General features: G+C 39.5%; 2 protein-coding genes across 4 annotated transcripts; one reads left to right on the forward strand and one right to left on the reverse strand.

Moving 5' to 3' along the window:
- The first annotated feature begins 1,159 nt into the window (after nucleotides 1-1,159).
- UFSP2 (UFM1 specific peptidase 2) lies at nucleotides 1,160-16,449 on the forward strand. Of its 3 annotated transcripts, none has more exons than XM_077782887.1 (12): nucleotides 1,160-1,213; nucleotides 3,272-3,350; nucleotides 5,117-5,297; nucleotides 5,386-5,452; nucleotides 5,763-5,920; nucleotides 6,727-6,919; nucleotides 8,386-8,532; nucleotides 8,965-9,129; nucleotides 10,379-10,503; nucleotides 12,064-12,140; nucleotides 13,829-13,953; nucleotides 15,315-16,449. In XM_077782887.1, the coding sequence occupies exons 2-12, from the start codon at nucleotides 3,287-3,289 to the stop codon at nucleotides 15,399-15,401; spliced, it is 1,389 nt and encodes a 462-aa protein (XP_077639013.1). In that variant the 5' UTR covers nucleotides 1,160-1,213; nucleotides 3,272-3,286; the 3' UTR covers nucleotides 15,402-16,449. The 3 variants fall into 3 exon arrangements, with proteins under 3 accessions (XP_077639013.1, XP_021397325.1, XP_021397399.1); XM_021541650.3 differs by having other exon boundaries at nucleotides 1,193-1,297; XM_021541724.3 differs by having other exon boundaries at nucleotides 1,193-1,297; nucleotides 5,766-5,920.
- ANKRD37 (ankyrin repeat domain 37) lies at nucleotides 15,871-18,529 on the reverse strand. Its single transcript, XM_021541851.3, has 4 exons — nucleotides 18,430-18,529; nucleotides 17,955-18,107; nucleotides 17,159-17,250; nucleotides 15,871-16,677 (listed from the first exon to the last, which is right to left on the reverse strand). The coding sequence occupies exons 1-4, from the start codon at nucleotides 18,454-18,456 to the stop codon at nucleotides 16,440-16,442; spliced, it is 510 nt and encodes a 169-aa protein (XP_021397526.2). The 5' UTR covers nucleotides 18,457-18,529; the 3' UTR covers nucleotides 15,871-16,439.
- Between the last annotated feature and the right edge of the window lie 1,466 nt (nucleotides 18,530-19,995).

A 19,995-nucleotide genomic window follows, 5' to 3' on the forward strand; every position in this document is an offset into this window, starting at 1 on the left:
CATGACTTTTCTGGTTTTTACCCCCCTGATTCCCTCCCCAGTCCTGGTGGAAGAGTGAGTGAGTGGCTGTGTGGGGCTTGACTGCTGTCTGGGGTGAAACCACTGCAATTTCCAACAGAAAGCTCTAAGAGATGTTTATCACACATTAGCCCTATCTGGCATGCAGATGCAGAATAGAAAAGCTGCAGCAGGACAGCACTGGAAACACATCCAATAAATAGATTTTATACATTTTATTATGAAAAGCAATATGCTGGAACCCTGTGTACAATGGAAGGGTGAGTCATATTTTACTTGTGCACAGCATGCGGAACAGACGGCATGCCTAAATTTTAAAAAGCTCACAATTTTTTGGTTGTTTTGGGGGAGGGGTTTTGCAATGTGTTGGTTCACACTGTGTGAAATGCACCATCACATTATCAGGCACCCTCAGTGCTGTTTTTCAACTGGTGGGTGATCTTGACATCAGGTAAGGAACCAAAGGGCACATGACAAGAAAGGAACAACCCGAGATGCCAGAAAACTGACCCTTGGAAATCGGTTTAAGGGTTCGCTGTTTGAAGCTACTTAGCATTATTTGTGAGGAGGACATAAATAATTTATCCGAAATAAACAGACCTGGAGTTAAAGTCTACATATTAACGCCCAGAGCATTTATCAAGGGATTCATGGGGACCACCTTTGGACCTCAGCATGCCGATGTGCCCGAGGAAGCGCGAGGGCGGCCTGGAAGGAGCAGGAACGCCAGGCAGCAGCCGGAACAGCGGGATTCCGGAGCGTCTCCCGGGGGATTTGCAGAAATGACGAGGAAATAACAGCACTGCTTGGCAGCAGGCCGCTGATCCCGGACACACTGGGCTGAGCGCAGGCATGGCCGCCCGCGGAGAGAACGCTCGACCCCGCAGGCGCCAGCAGGGGCGGCAGCACCGCGGGGCAGGGCGGGGCGGGGCGGGGCGGGGCGGGGCAGGTCCGTGACGCCGGGGGGAGCCCCGCAGCAGCCCCGTTCCCGGGTCGCTCCCGGGTCGTTCCCAGGTCGCTCCCGGGTCGCTGCGGGCCGGGGTGGCGGGGCCCGCCGGCACCGCGGGCCGCTTTGCCCCGCCCGGCGCGGCGGCAGCGCGCGTGCGCAGTCAGGACGCGGCCGGGCCCGGCCCCGCGGCGGCGCGGACGGACGGACGGACGGACGGACGGACGGACGGACGGACGGACGGACGGCCGGCGTGAGTCCGCCCCGCCCCGCCCCGCCCCGGCCCGGCCCCCTCGCCTTCCCCGGGGAACGCATGGAGGGGTGCCAGACTAGGTAGGTAGGTGGGTCGGTAGGTGGGTGGGTGTCCTTCCGCAGCGGGGAGGGGAGCGCCCCGGCCGGTGTCCCGCTGCTGCTGGGGCTCGGCCGTCGCGTTTGGGCCTCCGGCCCAGGGGTGCCTCGGGGCAGGTGCGGAGCCCCCTCCCTCGATCCCTTTCTGCAGGGCCCAGGCTCTGTCACACAGCGGGCAGTGGCGCCTCCCGCGCTGACGCCTTCCGATAGCCCTGCCATTCTCCATCGCCCCTGGGGACTCAGCTTGCCTGGCTTTAGCCACGGATTTTTTGGAAAAGGGCATCATAATGATGCGAGGCTCTTCTCGGTGGTGCCAAGCAATAGGGCAAGAGGCCTCGGGCAGAACCTGATGCCCAGGAAGTTTCACCTGAACACGAGAATGAGCTTCTTTACTGTGCAGTGACAGCACTGGAACAGATTGTCCAGAGAGTGTGGAGTCTCCCTCAGTGGAGAGACTCAGGAATTGTCTGGATGAGATCCTGTGCAATGTGTGCTAGGATAACCACATCACCCTAACACCGAGGTTGGGGTTTGATCTCCGTTATGGGCCATTCACTTAAGTGTTGCACTCATTGTCCTTGTGGTTCCCTCTCTGTGATTCTGTGATCCGCTGTGGTTCTTTCCAACGTCACCCATGCTGTGATTCTGTGATGCCCATGATGAGCCACTATCAAAAGTGGCTCCTTTTGCAGACCTCTTCTTTTTATTCATGAATGTTATTCGTGCATAGTAATAATTCATATAAAAAACATTTACATAAACCCAGGCAAACATTTTTTTCACATTCTGGCTGGCACTTTTGTGGGTACCACACTGCAAGACCCTATTAATGCAGATAACTATGTTATCTAAAATACTTAAGGATTATGCTTCAGGAACCAAACTGTTTCTTGGCACTCCAGAATCAATGAAACATGAAAATCCTTCACCAGCAGATAAACTGTAGTAGATTATTATATTTTAACAGTCATGCTTATTTTGCCTTTCCTTTTAGAATGCTTTTAACAGAAAGAAAATTATTCCTATGTTGTGGGTTTTTTTATTTCATGAGTAGCACTGGCATTGCACGTGGAAGTGCCTCATACTTTGTAAGCAAACAGTTGTGCAGTAAGTCATTTCAAAGGGTCCTAGTATAATTATTTTCACAGGTGCTTGGTGGTTTTTTGGAGCAATTAAAGCTTAAAGTTTAAGCATTCTTTCTGTGCACTGTTACAGTGAGCACTACCCACACTCATCTGTCACCTTTTGTTCCTCTCTGTACTGCCACAGCTGTTTTTGTCTGGTACACTGAACTTGATTGGGGATTGATCTGAAAAAGTCCTCTAAATAGAAGGGTGTTTTTCCACATCCATGAGCTCTCTGGTGAAGTTCATGTTAAAATGTCTGCAGTGAGCAGTTAGGAGGATGCCGAGCAGGGACTTGGAAGGGGGAAGAAACAGCTGGCTGGTCTCTGTAGTGACATAATCTGCCCTCCCTGTCAAATGTGAAACTCCACCTTAGTTCCAGAGGCTGTGTATGTCACACACGTACCCCCCCTTTGCTTTTACTCATTTCCCTGAAACTGTGTATTCCTAACTAAGGACTATGTATTACTTGACCTGGAAGAATATATATATGTGTGTGTGTGTGTGTGTGTGTGTGAATTTATATTATGGGAAACATGACATTTGGATAGAAACAATGATATTTTACCTAAAATATTTCTATATGGTAGAAGTATAGATTTTTTTTTGTCAAGGTAGGAAATGCATTTCTAGGTATAATTGAGGTGCTGGTCGCAGCAACTGTGCACTGCTGCACCACTCACTTCCCTGTTTATTCACTGGCCTTGTGTAACCTGAGCAGCTGCAGTAACTGCTGGTGTGCTTGCACACTGTGGTATAACAGCAGTCAGTTGTGGCTTGAGAGAGGGAATGTTGAAGTGGCTGTTCATTTTTGTTGCTTCTTTTTTCTCCTTAGGTAATTCTAGAAGCTATGGATATACTCTTCAGAATAAGAGGAGGCTTGGATCTTGCATTTCAGCTTGCAACTACTGATGGTGTGTTTATAAGACTAATAGATTTCTTAATACTTATACTAACTTTTATTAGGAAACTATTTATTATATTTATTTTCTTGGCATTTTACCAGGTGTTAAGTGCTTCTTCACAAACCTGTAAAGATTTTTCTTTATCTCCATAAATTTTCTGACGCTCTTTTTCTATCCTATGTTTTTGGTTTAATTTTAAATAAACTTTACATATACATTTTTAACTAATTTCATTTGCTTATACTTCTTACTTGTGGATATGTTATTGAGATCACTTTTCAGCTTGAAGCTGAAGTTGATTCTGAAATTCTAAGGAAACAAAGGATAACTTTAAGGCAATGAATTTTGTTATTTTTGTTAATTGGACTGTATTAATAATACAGTTTTGAGACTTTGCTCCAATCTTTCCAGAGAAATAGAGTAGGGGAACAAGCACTCAAGTGAATTTAGGCAGGATTGGCTACTGCAATTCCCTGTGATAGCAAGGGACCAGTCCATAAAGCACTAAGGGGCTCCTGTAGTCCCCATTGTTGCAGTAAAGTGACATTCTCCTCAGAAGGCCTGCTCAGGGCTCTCAGGGGCAATTGAGCTGGGCAGGATAGGGGAAAGAGGCTGATTTTAGCTTAGCTCTCAGTCATTCTGCATCTTAAAGGATGTGTCTCTAGCAGAAACACTGAATTCCATATAGTGAACCTTGATAAGGAATTTGGGCTTATTTGAGTTCATGATGTGGAGCAGTAGTGTTGAATAGATGGATCTAATCCAAAACAGCATTTTGTGAGTTGCATCTTCAGAGAAGGATTATTTATTTGACTTTGTCTATAGTGTAGTGAATTGCAACCGCTGTGAAGCAGAGTGGTGGTTGAATTGTACAAATGCATGGTATTCACACCTGTGGGTAAATATGGCACATTGCTACTTTTGAAGGGCAGTAAGATTTTTCTTTTGGAGCAGTTTTCCTTTGACTTCTCTAATAATGTAATTTTTACAGATTTCTGGTACAAAAATTATCTAATAGTGACCAAATTTAAGTTAATACATTAGAGAGATACAGCATAGTCTTTGATAGCTTGTTAATACTGTGTTCAAAGTAATGGTTTTTAACCCTCACATTAAGGAAAAAAATGTGGCTAATGTGCCAGTTACTCTATCATATCCAACAGTTTCATATCTGTTATTGGTACAGGTTGTAAGGTTTGGGTAAAACACCTTACAAGCTCTGAAAGACAACTGTACATACCAGCAATAGAGTGTCGGGCAAATCAGACTGTTGCATACAGGTTTATGTTGGTCAAATTTTGGTCCTCAGCTGTTATGTAGGCCCTGCTTTTCCAAAGATTTAGTCTGGTTTTGGTTTGTATTTCTGAACAATGATATGAGGTCAGAAACATGTGAGTGACTCAGATTGAGTATTTTCAGGCTTTTTTCAAAAGCCTAAATATACATAAAAGTTTGTATATTCAAGTTTGTTTGCAGCCATAGGTTTGGTTAAGACTTACTAGATATGGTGACAGCATAGTAGAATATTCTTCTGTAAGTTTGACAGCATCTGAGAGAAACAGTACACCTTTGTTCAGGGAGCTGAGGGTGAATGCTTGAGACAGACCTGCTAAGTGAAATCTTACCTCAGTTTTGTTTACCCAGTCATTTTTCTGGTCATAACAGGACTCACATTTTTATTCCAAGTCAAAAAAATTTTATTAAATTCGTGCCCAGTGGCTACAAAAAATGGTGAGGGAATTTTCTGGGCTAATTATATCCTTACTGTGTTTCAGAGGCATCAACAAAAAAGGCATTAGGATATGTTTTCAGTGATCTTGAAAACAAACTGTCCTCAGAGGTTCTTGTATTCAGAATTTGCCACAGTTCAGTCTATGTGTGGCCTAACAATGGTATGACCACAGTTCCAGAGCTGACTGATGAGTCTGCATGTAAGGAGATAAGACGATTTATACAGTAAGTATATTTAAAAATTGGGGGGGGGGGGGGTAGTTAACAGATTAATTTCATCTTACAGAAATTTCTCTTTCTGTTGATAATTCAGATTTGATCAAGATGATGAAACCAAACGAAAGCTTGGCAAAAAGAAGGATAAAAAGTTACAGGATATGGTATGTTGCTTACTATAAGAAAAATTATCATTTAAACATTTTTAAATTTGCCCTCCCTAGGGTTTTCTGCACACACTTAGGCATTGACATGACTTTAAAGAATGCTTTTAAAGTCATTGAGACTCAACATGAATGAAGTAATCCATCTGTGGTAGATCAGCACATAGAAGTTTGTCTTTAACATTATCAGCTTTTTTCTAACCCAAGTATTTCATTACTGAGTTTGATCCTAAATACCTGTAATCTTACTTTTGCCTTCTTGGTTCATGTGTAGTTGGAGATGTAATATTGGTGTCTTTATTCTCTGTAGCAGCAGATAATCAATGTAGACCTCATGTTGGAAATGACATCTTCATTAGCTGCTATAGCTCCAGTAATTGAAAGGGAAAAGAAAGAACACCACTACATAAATATGACATTACCAGTTGATGTTGTTGTATCTGTTTCTCCAGAAGAACCATGGGGAAAGTAAGTGTTACCCCGAACTTGCAATTTTTCAGCTTCATTTCTACTTTTTCTTGAAATAATGAAGTAAAACTATATCATTCACCAGTTTAATGTAAAGTATATTTTTGTGATGTAATTTTAACTGTGTAAATAATAAAAGCTCATGTAGACAGCTGTTAACTTCAGTAATCTTGAGACATGATCCTTTGGCTGTCTATAAAAAATTCAGTTTGTCAATGTCTGACAGATTAGATAACTCATAACCATTGCTTAGCAAAGAATTGAGAAAGTCAGGAAAATGTTCTAGAAATTTTTGTCTGTGAGGTGTATAACAGTGAGAGCTGGGGTGTATTTGATGAATCTTTGTAATCTCAGCCCTATATTTGGGGTTGCAGCTGGGTAGGTACAGATGGAAAACATTTGAGTCTGTCTATGTATTTTTTCTTTGCATTTTTTCCATAGGATTTGACTCTGAACGACACTAAATGGAGTGGATAAAATGCAAAAAAAGAAAACATTTAGTCATATATTTAATTTTTATTTTGGCAAATGCTCATACTGATTGTGTTTCTGATGTGAAAGCAAGGTAGCCACATTTGGGAGGACGGGAGGACTGAATCACTGGGGACTCGTTTCTGTGTGCAAACAAGCTTTGAGTAAGGCACGGTTGGGCTCTGCCTTTTCCTGTGGGAGCAGAAGCATTGAAGTAGTGCAGTCATCTGACCAGGTCAGACATGCATTTGGGTATTGTATAACTCCCAGCTGTGAGAAAAAATGATTCACAGTCATTTCTCTACTTTTGAAATATTTTCCCTTGTATTTTGCAGGGTACAAAATCTCCTAGTGAAAGCAATTCATGGGCAATTAACTGACATGGAAAGATGTATCATGAAATATGTGAAAGGAACATCAATTGTGGTACCAGAACAATTTCATTTCATGTTACCAGGAAAAAATCACCTTGTAACTGTCTCATATCCTACCGGTATTTCAGATGATCAGCTGGAAAGTTACAGAAAGGTAAAGCTGACAAACAGTAACAGGACTGGATCTTTTATTTTTAATTATTGTAATTGAAGCAGTGTTAAGGCTTTCTATTTAGTCGACATAGAATAAATACTAACAGATACTGCTGTATTTTGGATTCATTTTTATTATAACCAAAGCAGTATAATGAATGTAGTAATTTGATTTATTAGAAGTTATTTTTTAGAATGTGCCAGATCTCATTTTTGCAAGGAAACTTTAAAACTACATAAAATTTGGTTGATAAATATTTTCTCAAAATTATACTTCCAGTATGGTATTCTTTGAATTTCTCCTTTTTTTTTGTTCTTTTATGGTAGAACATCAGTTTACTTTTGGCATGTTACTACATTCAGATTTTAACACATGTCCTGAAAGGGTTGGTATTGAGGGTTTGGTTTGGTGTCTTTCTTGCGGTTCTGTGGTGATGTGGGTTTTTTTCTGTTTGGAGGAGGCTGCTTTTTGTAACTCATAGTTCATTCACTAGGCTTAGCTAGTTTTTGGCTTATTTTTGCCTTTGGGTTGGTACATCTAGAAAAAAGAACATGGATGCGGTGGAAGAATGTTGAAATGTGGCAGTCCTTTCAAATTGAGACTGGTATCAGTCTAGTTCACACAATTTCATGTACTGAGAGCAGAGAAAGAATATTATGCTGCTTGGAGGTGTAGAAGCTGTGGAGACTTTTTCTGTGTGACACATTACTGGGTATATAAAACCCAGTCTAGCCTTGTGTTTGCAGAGGCCTCAGACACTGGTGGCACTGCCTGTGTTTCCTGCACTCTGTCTGCTGTTCACTCTAACCCACTGATGGGGAGTGTTACTGCAGCTCCTGTAGCTGGGTTCAGTGCTGGATCATCTGCCTAAAATGTATTACCTGTGTTATACACATTATCCTACATTATCTCATCATGCCTTTCACTCTTAAGCTCTGTGAAATAAGACAGTTTATCTCTTTAAATGTGGCTGCTGTGTGGCAAACAGAGCTTAAGAGATTTTAAATAGATTGAATTGGCTTGAACCATAAGCCAAATATCTTTACTTTGTCTCAGGACATGTTATTTGTATGCTCCAATATCAGTTAAGATTATAATTTGGTGTGTGTATCTACATTACTGTGTAGATAAAACTGTAATCCTTTTCTGTTATGGTGTATTTTATCATGCTTTCATAACAAACCTGTTACTAGTGGTATTTTCAGAGGGGCCCCAGCAGCAGGTGTTATGTAACAGGACTGCATAAAGTAGTGGGCCCTTTGGATGGGAGGTAAGCCTGCATGAGCTTCCCTGGAGAGATGAGGTCTAGTAGAAAACATACCTGCGGAGTGTTTAATTAAACCTATTTTAATAATTTGCTAAACTAGGCTATTAAAATTATATCTTTATTGCTGCTTACAATGTGGTCTCTCTTTTAATCCAAAATTTGAATTGTGTTTTTTATTTTTATTTGAACTTGCATGTAGGAATTGCATGGGTTATACAATCTGCCTTGTGACAGACCATATTTCAAGAGAGCAAATGCTTATCATTTTCCAGATGAACCATATAAAGATGGATATCTCAGAAATCCACATTTACATCTTAGTTCACCTGGCATGGAGTCTGGTATGGTAAGTTTAAATTGAAACATTTTGCAGAAAGTACCTTTTTATTTTAATTGAGATTTTTTTTAATGGAAAGAATTAATTTAGATAGTGAAATAATTAGCTTGACCTTTTAAGCAAAAGGGCTCCTCTGCACAAAATGGCGTTACTTTAATTTGTTGTATTTGTCCCAAACAAATTGGATTTTCTTGGGGAAAAAAGTCCATGTTTTTAGTATGTATTCTAAAAAGCTTCCCAGAACCAGGACAAGAAACTATGAACAGAGTTTAAGAGACAAAATGAGGTGGAGTTAATCATATGTGAATAATGACCCTTTGAATCTTCCAAAGATTTGCAGTCCCCAACTGAAACTTTACCACGCAAGTGCCAGGTGATAAGACTTCTCTGAAAACTGATGCACGTGTGATGAGCTGCCTCTGTGTTCTCCCTCCTGTGCAGGTTTATTTAGTACAAGGTGTATACAGTTACCACCACTACATGCAGGACCGCATTGATGACAGCGGCTGGGGCTGTGCTTATCGGTCTTTGCAGACAATCTGCTCTTGGTTCAAGCACCAAGGCTACATGGATAGACCTATACCAACACACAAGGAAATTCAACAGGTACAGAACGTTTAAGGAGTTTATTTTATGCATATTTGTCTAGAAAAGTTAGTGTAGGTTATTTTTTAAATATCAAATTCATACATTTTAGAAAATATTTTTTGTCCCTTAAATTGGATTAGTGTTTCTGAATAGTTTGTGTTGGGTGACATCTGTACAAATAAGATGCATTAAAATAATATTTTAAATGTTTCCTTGGATTAATGTTCTATTATGAGCTGTGATATGACACTTCCAGTGTTTTTATCAAATGAAAAGAACAAAGAACCCAATGTGTCATGCTAAAATCAGTTTTAAAACTGTCTGTCATATTCAGTGACAGCTGGATTAGTTCCCAGATGCTACACAGGAATTTGCTGACAACTTTTGCAGCTTTCCTTTTGACAGTAGTGCACTTTTCCTGATTTTTGAACTCTCCTTCACTTCTTTCTCTATTTTGAATTTAAATACATAACTGAATTTGTTCATTTTTGTTAACAGCATAGAATTAAAACTGTAGACTTGTAGTTAATACGCAGACTTGGAATACTGCAGTTGCCTTCTGTCTTCTAAATATAATTCTTCATGTTACAGTTATTTACTGAACATTTCTAGTAAAGTTTAATTCATTCCATGAAAAAACATTTATTATATGTAGCAGGGATGTGCACTAAAGGTAAAACCACATTCCCTGAACATTTCTCAATCCACACCTGAATGCTATTGAAATCTGTGCACTCCTGTAGCATATTTAAGCATCTAAAAGCATCAGAAGACCTTTGGGCTTTGTGTCCTGAGCAGAAAAGGTCCCTTTTCAGTGCTGAATGTAACATACAAGCCTCAAAATGAGGAAGAGTTTAAAATAAACCATAACTTTTGACATGGATCAGTAGCCTCCTCCTCAGAGCACTATTTTATGGATCCTTTCCTGAGTACTTTGAATAGAAATCCAAGCTTTTCAGTCTGTGAAGTGGCTTCTGCAGTGTACAAATTATGCACTCTGTTATTAAAGAGCTCAGTGGTCTCCCTCCCAGCCTGTGGATCTGGGATTGTAGTCTCTGCTCACGGACACAGTTCTGCATTACTGCTCAAAGGGACATTTCCAAAACAGAGCTGCAGCGAATGAATTCAACATTCTTTGATCTGCTTTTAAATGGCTAAGTTCAAAACACATGCCCATATATATAAAGTAACTTTGTTCACACAAAGTGGTGGAATTCCCTACTACATGTTGTTGATGTTTGGGTTTCTTCCTCATGATTTTGGGAAGGCACTGGTTGATGCTGGAGACAAACCTGCAGCATTTGTTGGGTCACGGCAATGGATTGGTTCGATTGAGGTACAGCTTGTTTTGAATCAGCTTTTTGGAATAACATCCAAAATATTATTTGTCAGGTAAGAATCACTACCTGTTTAGTAGCTTGGTAATTGCTAAAAAGACTGAATGCCTTAAAATACAAATCATGATCACAGTACATGGGAGAAGAGATATAATTAAAGAAGAGGTATAATTAATCCTCTGTTCCTATCTTTAGTTATGCTAAGTGCTTACAGGTGAAGGTGGTTTTAAATTTCTTGGGAGCTTGGGGTTCCAGTTTCCAGTTGCTATAAATTGCTTAATAATATGCAAATTGCCCGGTTTTATAAAGATATAGTCAAATGCTTCCACAAGAATTGTGGCTCCCATTGGGTTTGCTTAATCTATAAATTGCTTCATAATATGCAAACTACTAAGGAATTCAGCCTATTCCTTTGCACTACAATTTTTGATGCAGGCACAAAGTCTGATGTCTGGAGAGAACTGAATGTACACTGACAAATAGATTATTACTGCAGCCACAGACCTAACTTGTGAGTTTAGGATTGAGACAAATTGGTGAAATGTCTGGAAAATAATGTTCCCCTTTTTGCATTTGTGTGACAAAGAAAGCAAGGAATTTGTTTCCATTCTGACAATTTGATGCTTTCATACACAATGAAGGACCCTACGAATATATTTGGGACAAAGAGAATAGTCTTTAGCATTTATCAGAAGAAAAACTACCATATTTTTTATCATTTAGGAGGCACTAAGCAGACTAATAAAACCCTGAACATTTAATAAATACAATTGTTAAATTAAGAACATACACTAACAGTATGTATGAAAATACAAACCAAAATACTTTTCATGTGTTACATTTATTTAGAGTAAATTCACACTGTAGATATTCTAAAAGAGCATAATGATGGGGATCCTTAATGGTAGGAAAATAGTTCAGGTGTTCAATATTTTAATCTTTTTTTTGTTCCAGAGCTTGTACTTGCAGATGATCCACCTATTATTTATAGCAGCTATGACAGGCCCTGCCAGTAGGAAGACTTTTATTTCTGCATATGAGAATATAGAATATACTCCTTTCTGAACTGGGTAGAATTGCTCATAGTGCTGCTACAAAGGAGCACCAGTTTTTCTCAGTGTTACAAAAAACCATCACTACCATGCCAGCAAGAAGAAACAATCATGCAGCTTTTTCAGCTGGTCACTGGCAGTGGATAGCATTTTTGTCTTGGGCTTATTTCCAGCTAGCATCTCTAATTCTTTATGGAAATAAGACTTGCACCAGCAACACCACTACTGGATCCATTATAATAAATGCACTATTTCCCAGTTTTGTAATCTCTCATTCTTTCTACTTGGGAAGTAGGCACATAGACTTTCACTGGGTTTTACAAAGATTAGCCACTATATAAAGAAATATAAAGACAAGATACTAAAAATTTCTGTATTAATTTCCTTGCCTAGCAAATAGGCCTTGTGTTAGAAAATGTTTTTCAGATTTTCTTAGGAAGTTTACAAAGGAATAATCCAAGTGACTTTCTAATCGGTTATCTATGCAGTGAACGAGTATCATGGATAATTAGAGAAGTAAGCCTAGTGAGAATGACAAATCTCTTATTGTTTTTCTTACCTAGCCAGGGTTCTGAACTAGCATTGCAGGGAAGAGAGCTTGCTAATCATTTCAAGACTGAGGGAACTCCAATTATGATTGGTAAGTGCTTGAATATTGAAGAATGCTAATGAAAGTGTATGGCCTCCCTTCATTTCAATTAGAACCCATTCAATTTACTGTACAAGAGTTAATCAAAACTGTAGATTAATTAAAAATTACGGTTTTCCCAAGGTAGCCTCGAAAATGATACAGTTTAGTCTGGTTGGTATCTTTTTATTTAGTATTTCTTTCAAGCTCAGTATTAAACATAGTAACAAAAGTCAGTCTAAAGGGTGTTTTTATAAATTCCTATTAAGTCAGAACTTGAGCAGACTTCCATTCTCTGCAGGAGCAGATGTTCATGGAGTTCCCAAAACTTCCCCTCAGAGAAGAATACTGTTTATCTGGCTTGGAAAAGAAGGGTATTATCCAAATTTGCTTTAAGACCAATTTTAATAATCTGAAATATTGGTATGATAAGAAGTGCCGTTTGTACAAATACTGTGACATTAATTGAACTATTTTTTCCATGCTGTGTTTTGGGAAATTAGTAATATTTATATTATTATTTTCAATTTTAAAAACATTAATTAAAGCAATTTTTCAGCCTGTATTTGTCATTCCATAATGCAGTGTAACTTTCTCAAAACAGAAGTGCCAGAAGTCCAGACTTTGTTACAGTGACGGTTTAGATTAGATATTAGGAAGAAATGTTTCCCTGTGAAACACCAGAACAGCTGCCCATGGAAGCTGTGGATGCCCCAAGACCAGCCAGATGGCCCAAGGCTCAAGACCAGGCTCAATGGAGCCTTGAGCATCTGGTCTAGTGGTACATGACCTGCCCATGGCAGGGGGGTTGGAACTAGGTGATACTTAAAGTCCCTTACAATCCAAACCATGCTATGATTCTATTAAATATTCTTGGCCTTTTGGCAGCCTTTTTGTCTGAATTTCAAGAATGTAGAATCCTATCTTGAAAAATCTTTTAGTCTGTAACTTACCCTTCCCTGTAATGCTCTCTTGTAGGTTGGTTTAATTTTTGTTGTCATTGGAGGGCTGGAGATGGGCTTTTTGAGGGTGGGATTTGGGGATTGTTTTTGCTTGTATTCTTCAGGGATTTTGCAATCCCTATGTGCTGTGTGGAATTATTGCTACAATATTGCTGGGAAGTAAAGTATTGCATGTTACCTGAAAGAAACATGCAAGAGTTGACCTGGGACCATCTCATCAAAATATCCCCTTTTCCTGTTTGCAGGCTGGGGAAAAGGAAATCAGCATTTACTATTCTGCCCCTAATATTCATTGATGTAACATAGCAGAAAACAGCAGATAAACCTCATCCAGGATTTCTGATTTCTCTTTAAATTTTAGTCCTTTTACAACCATGAAATTTTGCAGATTTCTTTCCTACATTTAGGTTTCTTTAAAGAAAAAGTGCTAAAGGGGTGTTTGAAATATTCTTGACTTCATGTGGTGGAAGTGCTGAGGATTTAACCTGCCTTGCTGACTAGGAAGAAATTTGAAAATATATTCTCTACTTACTTTAGTTACTACAACTAAACTTTCTTAGAGGTGGTAAAGATACATTGTTTAATCATGTGAAGAATGTTATGTTAAGACACTTTCAGAATCATCTTGATACAAGCTAATCCATTAATAGAAGGTTTTGATGTACTTTTTTTAACACTTGCACATTAAATCAATCCCAATGAAGAAAATATCAGCAATCTCTGTTTCTCTTATTTTAGGTGGAGGTGTTTTGGCTCACACGATATTAGGAGTGGCTTGGAATGAGACTACAGGGCACATTAAATATTTGATTCTAGACCCACATTACACTGGAGGAGAAGATCTGCATGTCATTTTGGAAAAGGTGAGGCTTAATGCATATATGCACTCACATATTTACGTATATACACATATTTTGGCATTAACCAAATAATGTCCAGCAAAATACAATGTGGCCATTCTATGGCTTCTTGATTCCTTATGGAAGAAGCACTGACCTCAGTTAACCTGCATACTACAATATGCTAAGTATTGTCAGTTTCTGAAACTTAGTGCCTTCAGAGATGTATCAGATCAGAAGCTACATCAAGTTATTATACTACAGAGCAATGGTCTTTATTTTATATTAATTCAACTATCTTCCCTTTTACCAAGGAGTATATATGATAAATGTGTTTTGTATTTTGAATAAAACAGAAAATTCTGTTCAGGCTGTAAGATGCTCTAAGTGAAACAGAGAAGATAATTTATTTTAAATTTTAAAAGTTCTTTATAAAATCCAGCGCTAACCATTCTCAGATCAGGCCTTTAACAATGATCAGAGGGTAGGTACTGAATTGTTTTGAGTATGTGGAAGAACTACAAAGTGCTCAGGGGTATGTATTGTCATTTCCACATTTAAAGCCACTGAATGGGATGATACAGCACATTAAAAAACCAGCAAATAAAGTGTCAGATATGTAAACTCTTAAAGCAGCTGAATTATCCTGTAAGTGCTAGGCAACCAATGTCTTCTCTGTTTTTATATTAAGTTGCAAATAGTAACTTTTATTTCTAATCTTTGATACCCTTGTGTAGGCCCAACCAAAAAAAACAACCAAACAAAAAACCAAACCAACGAATAAATCCATGCAAACAAAAACTGACAAAAAACCCCCCAACAAACAGAAAAAAAAAAAAAAAAAAAAAAAGGAGCTGTTTAAGAAACATTTTACTGGACTATAATCAAAGCTTGAAATGAACACAGGAAGAAACATTTTCCAAAGAATGTGTAGGACCAAAGGCTGTTACAGCTACTAGCTGTTAGAATGGTTCAGTGGTCCAGGAGGATAAAATAAATGCAGAACCCACTTTCCTCACCAGAAGTGTCTAGGGAGGAACTAAGGGAATCTGTGAGAATGATGGCGTTTCAGAATAACATTAGCCTCTCAGGAGCACCAGAAGGTAGTGGGGAAGTGGGATGGGGACAAGATGGTACTTGGTAAGAATTAAGGTGGGGAGGGAGGAAGAGGGAGAGAATGTTTTTGTAATGTGGTTTCCATTAATGTGTTTCCAGATATGTAGAGAACTTTAAGAAAATTGTCATTGCCTTCTGTAGACGTTTGAAAATAATTAATACAGCTTAGATTAGTATGATTAGTAAAATAAGAATAGACTCAATAGTAGTAGACAGGAAAAACAGAATTCAAAGTAGATTTAAAAGCTATCTTGCTTTTCCTTGGACAGGGCTGGTGTGGATGGAAGGGCCCAGATTTTTGGAACAAGGACGCCTATTATAACCTGTGCCTACCTCAACGACCAAAGGCTATTTAAATTCACTCTTACGCTGAATGTGCTGAGACAGAATAGTAGCTGATCTAGATAAAATTGTCCTGTTATTTATCAAAATAATGCTTTAAGTCAATCTAAACCCACTTGAAATAGAAATTTTGGCTGAATGGCTTAAATTAAGAAACTATTTTTTTAAAATGAAACCTCTAGAAATAAATTACCTGCTTTGAACTGTATTCCTTACAAATGCATTTATTAGGCAACAAATACTCTGTACTTTTCCATAGCACAATTTTAGGCTTATATAGTATTTCCTCTCCTGCTAGAATCTTTTTAGATTAAATGCTGAATCTGTTTGTTTTATGGAATTCTTTAATGACAAAAAGATAAACTGTCCTCTGTGTTTCAAGTTCCACTTAGCCACCTGTCTTGTCCATTATGAATCTGTTCAAAGGCCTTGTCTGTTGCTGGTATTCCTGATGACATATTTTAGGAGAGGGAAAAGAATGGCTATATTTACTGAATTTTATTAATTTTGCTGTCATATTTACACAGAAAAAGCAAGATAATTAATTTTCCTATGCTCATTTATTTATAGCTGAATGAATACAAGTTCCAAGGGGGAAAAAAACCTCACAAAATTCTTCTGTAAGAAGTAACAATAAACAAGCATTCCTCCTTCTCAGAAGGAGACAATGTCCCAGCACACACATCTGACTGCTCAGTGTATCATCCAGTCATGGTTCTTCAGACTTCAGATCCCCCTTATTTCATGTTGGGGTTACAAGCTGTTTCTTCTGGCAACTAGGAGACAAGATCTGTCATAGAAACAAGTCTGTGGCTACTTCATCAGTAGATCAGCAATAGTACCCACGATTTTCATTTTTCTGTGTTGAATTAGCCTCATAAGTGATATTCCACATGTACTGTCCATTTCGAAGAAGACCCTCACCTTAAGTACCTATGCAAGTTCATCCTTACTAGGAGGCTTCTAAATCTAACTGCTCTAACACACATTTGTTTTACTTAGATGCTAAAAACATTTTTTTAAATATTCTGAATTGTATTAAACCAACAGTATTACACACCATCTGATAGTCTCCTCTTCCTGTTTACGGATCTGCTGGTTTCACTTTCTTGTTTCTGTGCAGTTGGAGCCTCTCTCTGCCAGCCATGTCTGTCACTTAGCGAGTATCCAGACTGTCCTTTCAGTTTCATTGTCTGAGTGTGCTGAATTGTCCTGAGGAACTTGGCACATTCCAGAAAGCCATAATCCAGTGCAAGGTCTGCTGCTGTCTGTCCACTGTTGTTGCATAAGCTGAAATACAGAATTAACAATAACTGATTAAAATGGAATAATGAGTAAGCACTGATTAAGTGGTAATTTAGGCAGATGCATAAAAATAAGTACTGAGAGTCAATACCAAGAAGGTTTGTCGTGGATAAGTTAGGGCTCATACAGGGGGTTGGTATTAAATACAAAAAGAAATAATTATTTTAAAATAAATTTGTCATCAGACTATTATTGGCTTTAGCATATCAGAAAGGCAAAAAGAGGGTGAGATTATGACCAGGAATATTCTCTCAGCAGTTATCACAGAGGTATATAGCTAAACAACACCATGTGAGCATGTGGTTGGTGCTCCTTTGGTGTTTATGTCAGTTTTTAATACTCCTATGGCTATAGTCATGCTACGTTTACAGCCTTAGCATGCGTGTTCTGAGCAAGTTAAATGTACTCTGTAAAATGCACAACCTTTGATGCTCTTACTGAAGTTACTAAATGTCACTCAACTTACTCAATTTTAGCATCACCAGCAACAAGGAGAGCAAGACATTCCAAACTCCCAACTTTTGCTGCTTTATGTATCGGAGCTTCTCCAAGGCAATCCTAAAAACACAATTTATATATAACAGTCATTTGCAAGAGTAGGAGTAGGATAAAGCTGTCGTGTTCTCCAAAACGACTGTTTATGTACACCAGTCTGTTGTAAGCTCAGAGAGAGATTAAAGGAATATAGCTAGTACAGTGTACTTGGTAATGACCATTAAATGTCGAATGTATCACCACACCACCACAAAGCAGAAGTGCTGTCTCCTGCAGTACTCATTGTTTAACTTTTGCCTTCTAAAAGATAACTTACACAGAATACTCTCTGCATGGATTAAGCATCTCTTAGCACCATTCAGGGATTGCTGTGATCAATAGCTTGCTACCAGCTCAGAGGTATAAGGAATTAAACTAAGCAACTCAAGTAAGAATCTTTACATTTACTTGAAGTAGGGACAAACTTTTGGAGGAAAAATAAATACTCAGTTGTGTAAAAGAATTTAATTGTTTGGACATCTGCATGCAGCACTCTTAAGTGTGAAAATTAAATTATACATTGCAAGTGAAGTTGCTAATGCAATATACACATGGTTTCTGGTTCATGCTAGAAGTTACTCTAGAATAAACAACCCTAGATATCTCATGCAATACAACTGAGTATAAAAAAAAACCTCTCTTAGATAAAAAGTGTCAATAATAGTAAGTGGATTTACTTCTGCATTCCAGACTAGAAGTGGAAGGAATAAAATATATGTGGTTTTTACCTGTTGGTTCAAATTTGCTCCTGTCTGCAGTTGCCAAAGTAGGAAAAACGCTTCACCACCACAAGCAGCCAAGTGAGCTGGAGACTGACCAGAGGCATCTTCAGGTGCATTCACACCGGTTCCTGTCTCAAACAGGTTGCTGAAACTACCAGACTGAAACGAGATATCAAAAGAAAAAAAATGTTACTTCAGTGTAAGCCAGGGCAGGTCTCAGAATACTGCATCACAGCAAAAAACATTCCCCTTGCAAATCATTGGACCTTCATGTTCCTTGAAATTGCCTTTTAAATATTTTCTTTTTTATAGAGCAGTGCAAGAAAGACTTTTGGCTTTTAATCTCTTAACCAGAAATACCGATCGACAGCGGTAGTACCCCAACATTAACCCCGCAGCTCAAGGCAAACAACGCCTCATTCACTTCTGCAGCTGGGCCCTCGGTGAGACAGAAGCACAGGCAGACCCTCGCAAAGCTCACCTCGGAGCTGCAGTCCAGCATCAGCATCGCCTCCCCCTTGCTGCGCGCGGGGCTGGCGCGGCTCCGGCCCCGCCCCGCGGCCCCGCACGTAGGCAGCGGCGCCCGCCGCCCCACGGCACGTCCCGCACACGCTGGCCGGCCGCGGCAGCGCCCTCCGGAGCGCCGGGCGGCGCGGCACCGGCTGCGGCTCCGGCCGGGAGCGGCCGCCGCCGGGAGCCGCCGAGCGCCGAGCGCGGCCCGGTGCTCGCCCGGGTGCGCTGCTGCCAGCCTTGCGACCTTAGGGCTGCTTTGGGAACGCTAGACCAAGGCAGACTCGGATCTAGAAAAGAAAACAATAATTAATTTAGATTTTTTTTTTTTTCCCCAAAAAAGAGCTTAAATCAGTAAAGAGAAATCCGTACCACCGTCCTGGCCAAGCTCTGCCACTAGGCCAGGGAGACTGGCCAGACGAGCAACGCTGTGAAACCCAGCGCTCACCTTCAGCACAGACATGACAGCAAGCTCATCGCCAGGCGGAGCGCGGCTAGAATGGGCAGTGGTGGATCTGGGCACAACCACATCTCTGCTCAAAACACATTTGCAAAGAGAAAACTTTTGATTGTCACTTACATGAGCTTGAAGTATGCTAGAGAGGGTGAGTGTCCAAGGTGTGCACAATTCTGTTCTGTTAGCATTATGTTATTTCCTTCTGTGTCAAATACCTACATGTTTGTTACGGAAGTTCTCATAATCACTACCATAATTAAAAAAAAAATTGAAAGTCATGTATTTAAAAAAATAATAATGCCATGGTTTTAATAAACAGAGACAGGGAAAAAGAAGCCTAACAACGCTCCTTTAGGCTATACATAGTTCTGAAATTAATTCACAAACATGATGAAATAACCTGCTTCTCCTTTGGGAAAGCCAATATAAATTTAGTGAAATATGAGCATATACAGTACAGTTTTTAAAGGTGCAGAAATCCAGGCTGTGATCAATGCAGCAGAATTGTTTCAGTAAGTGACAGTTTTCTCTTTTATATGGAAAGAAGTATGCTTGTGTAATTACAAAGTGTTGTATTGGGTTTTCCCTAAACAGCTAGCCAAGCTCATTAGTTTACAAACAAATAAAATTCCTACATTTCTAACTATGCTTTCTTAGGGACGAAGTACCTTTATGGAATTTTAAAGACTCTTTTGAAAACACACATATCCAGAATTAGCTTAAGACTAAATAATTTTGGATTGCCCAAGAGGTTGTGTTTTGGTTTTTGTTTTAAAGGTCTTTCCTCCCTACATTACCTCAGCAATTCAGAGGTTTCAAGCTGCTCCCGAGGAATCTCATCTTACCAGCCTAGCCACCTACATCTGCATCTGGCCAGCCAAAACTCTCTTCAAATTCCTGCTATTAATTAGTTCTTGAGCTTCAGGTCACATTTTGCACACCTCATTAGTGCCTGTAAAACTTCTGCTTTTGAATAACCAATACTTGTACTGGTATAAACAGAGAAGCTACAGTTCTCATCTGTTTTGTATGGGGCAGTCCCAAGTGCCAGTTAAGGACAGGGCTTCCCGGCTACAGCTG

Source organism: Lonchura striata, chromosome 4 (genome assembly GCF_046129695.1).
Source record: "Lonchura striata isolate bLonStr1 chromosome 4, bLonStr1.mat, whole genome shotgun sequence".
Taxonomy (NCBI): domain Eukaryota; kingdom Metazoa; phylum Chordata; class Aves; order Passeriformes; family Estrildidae; genus Lonchura; species Lonchura striata.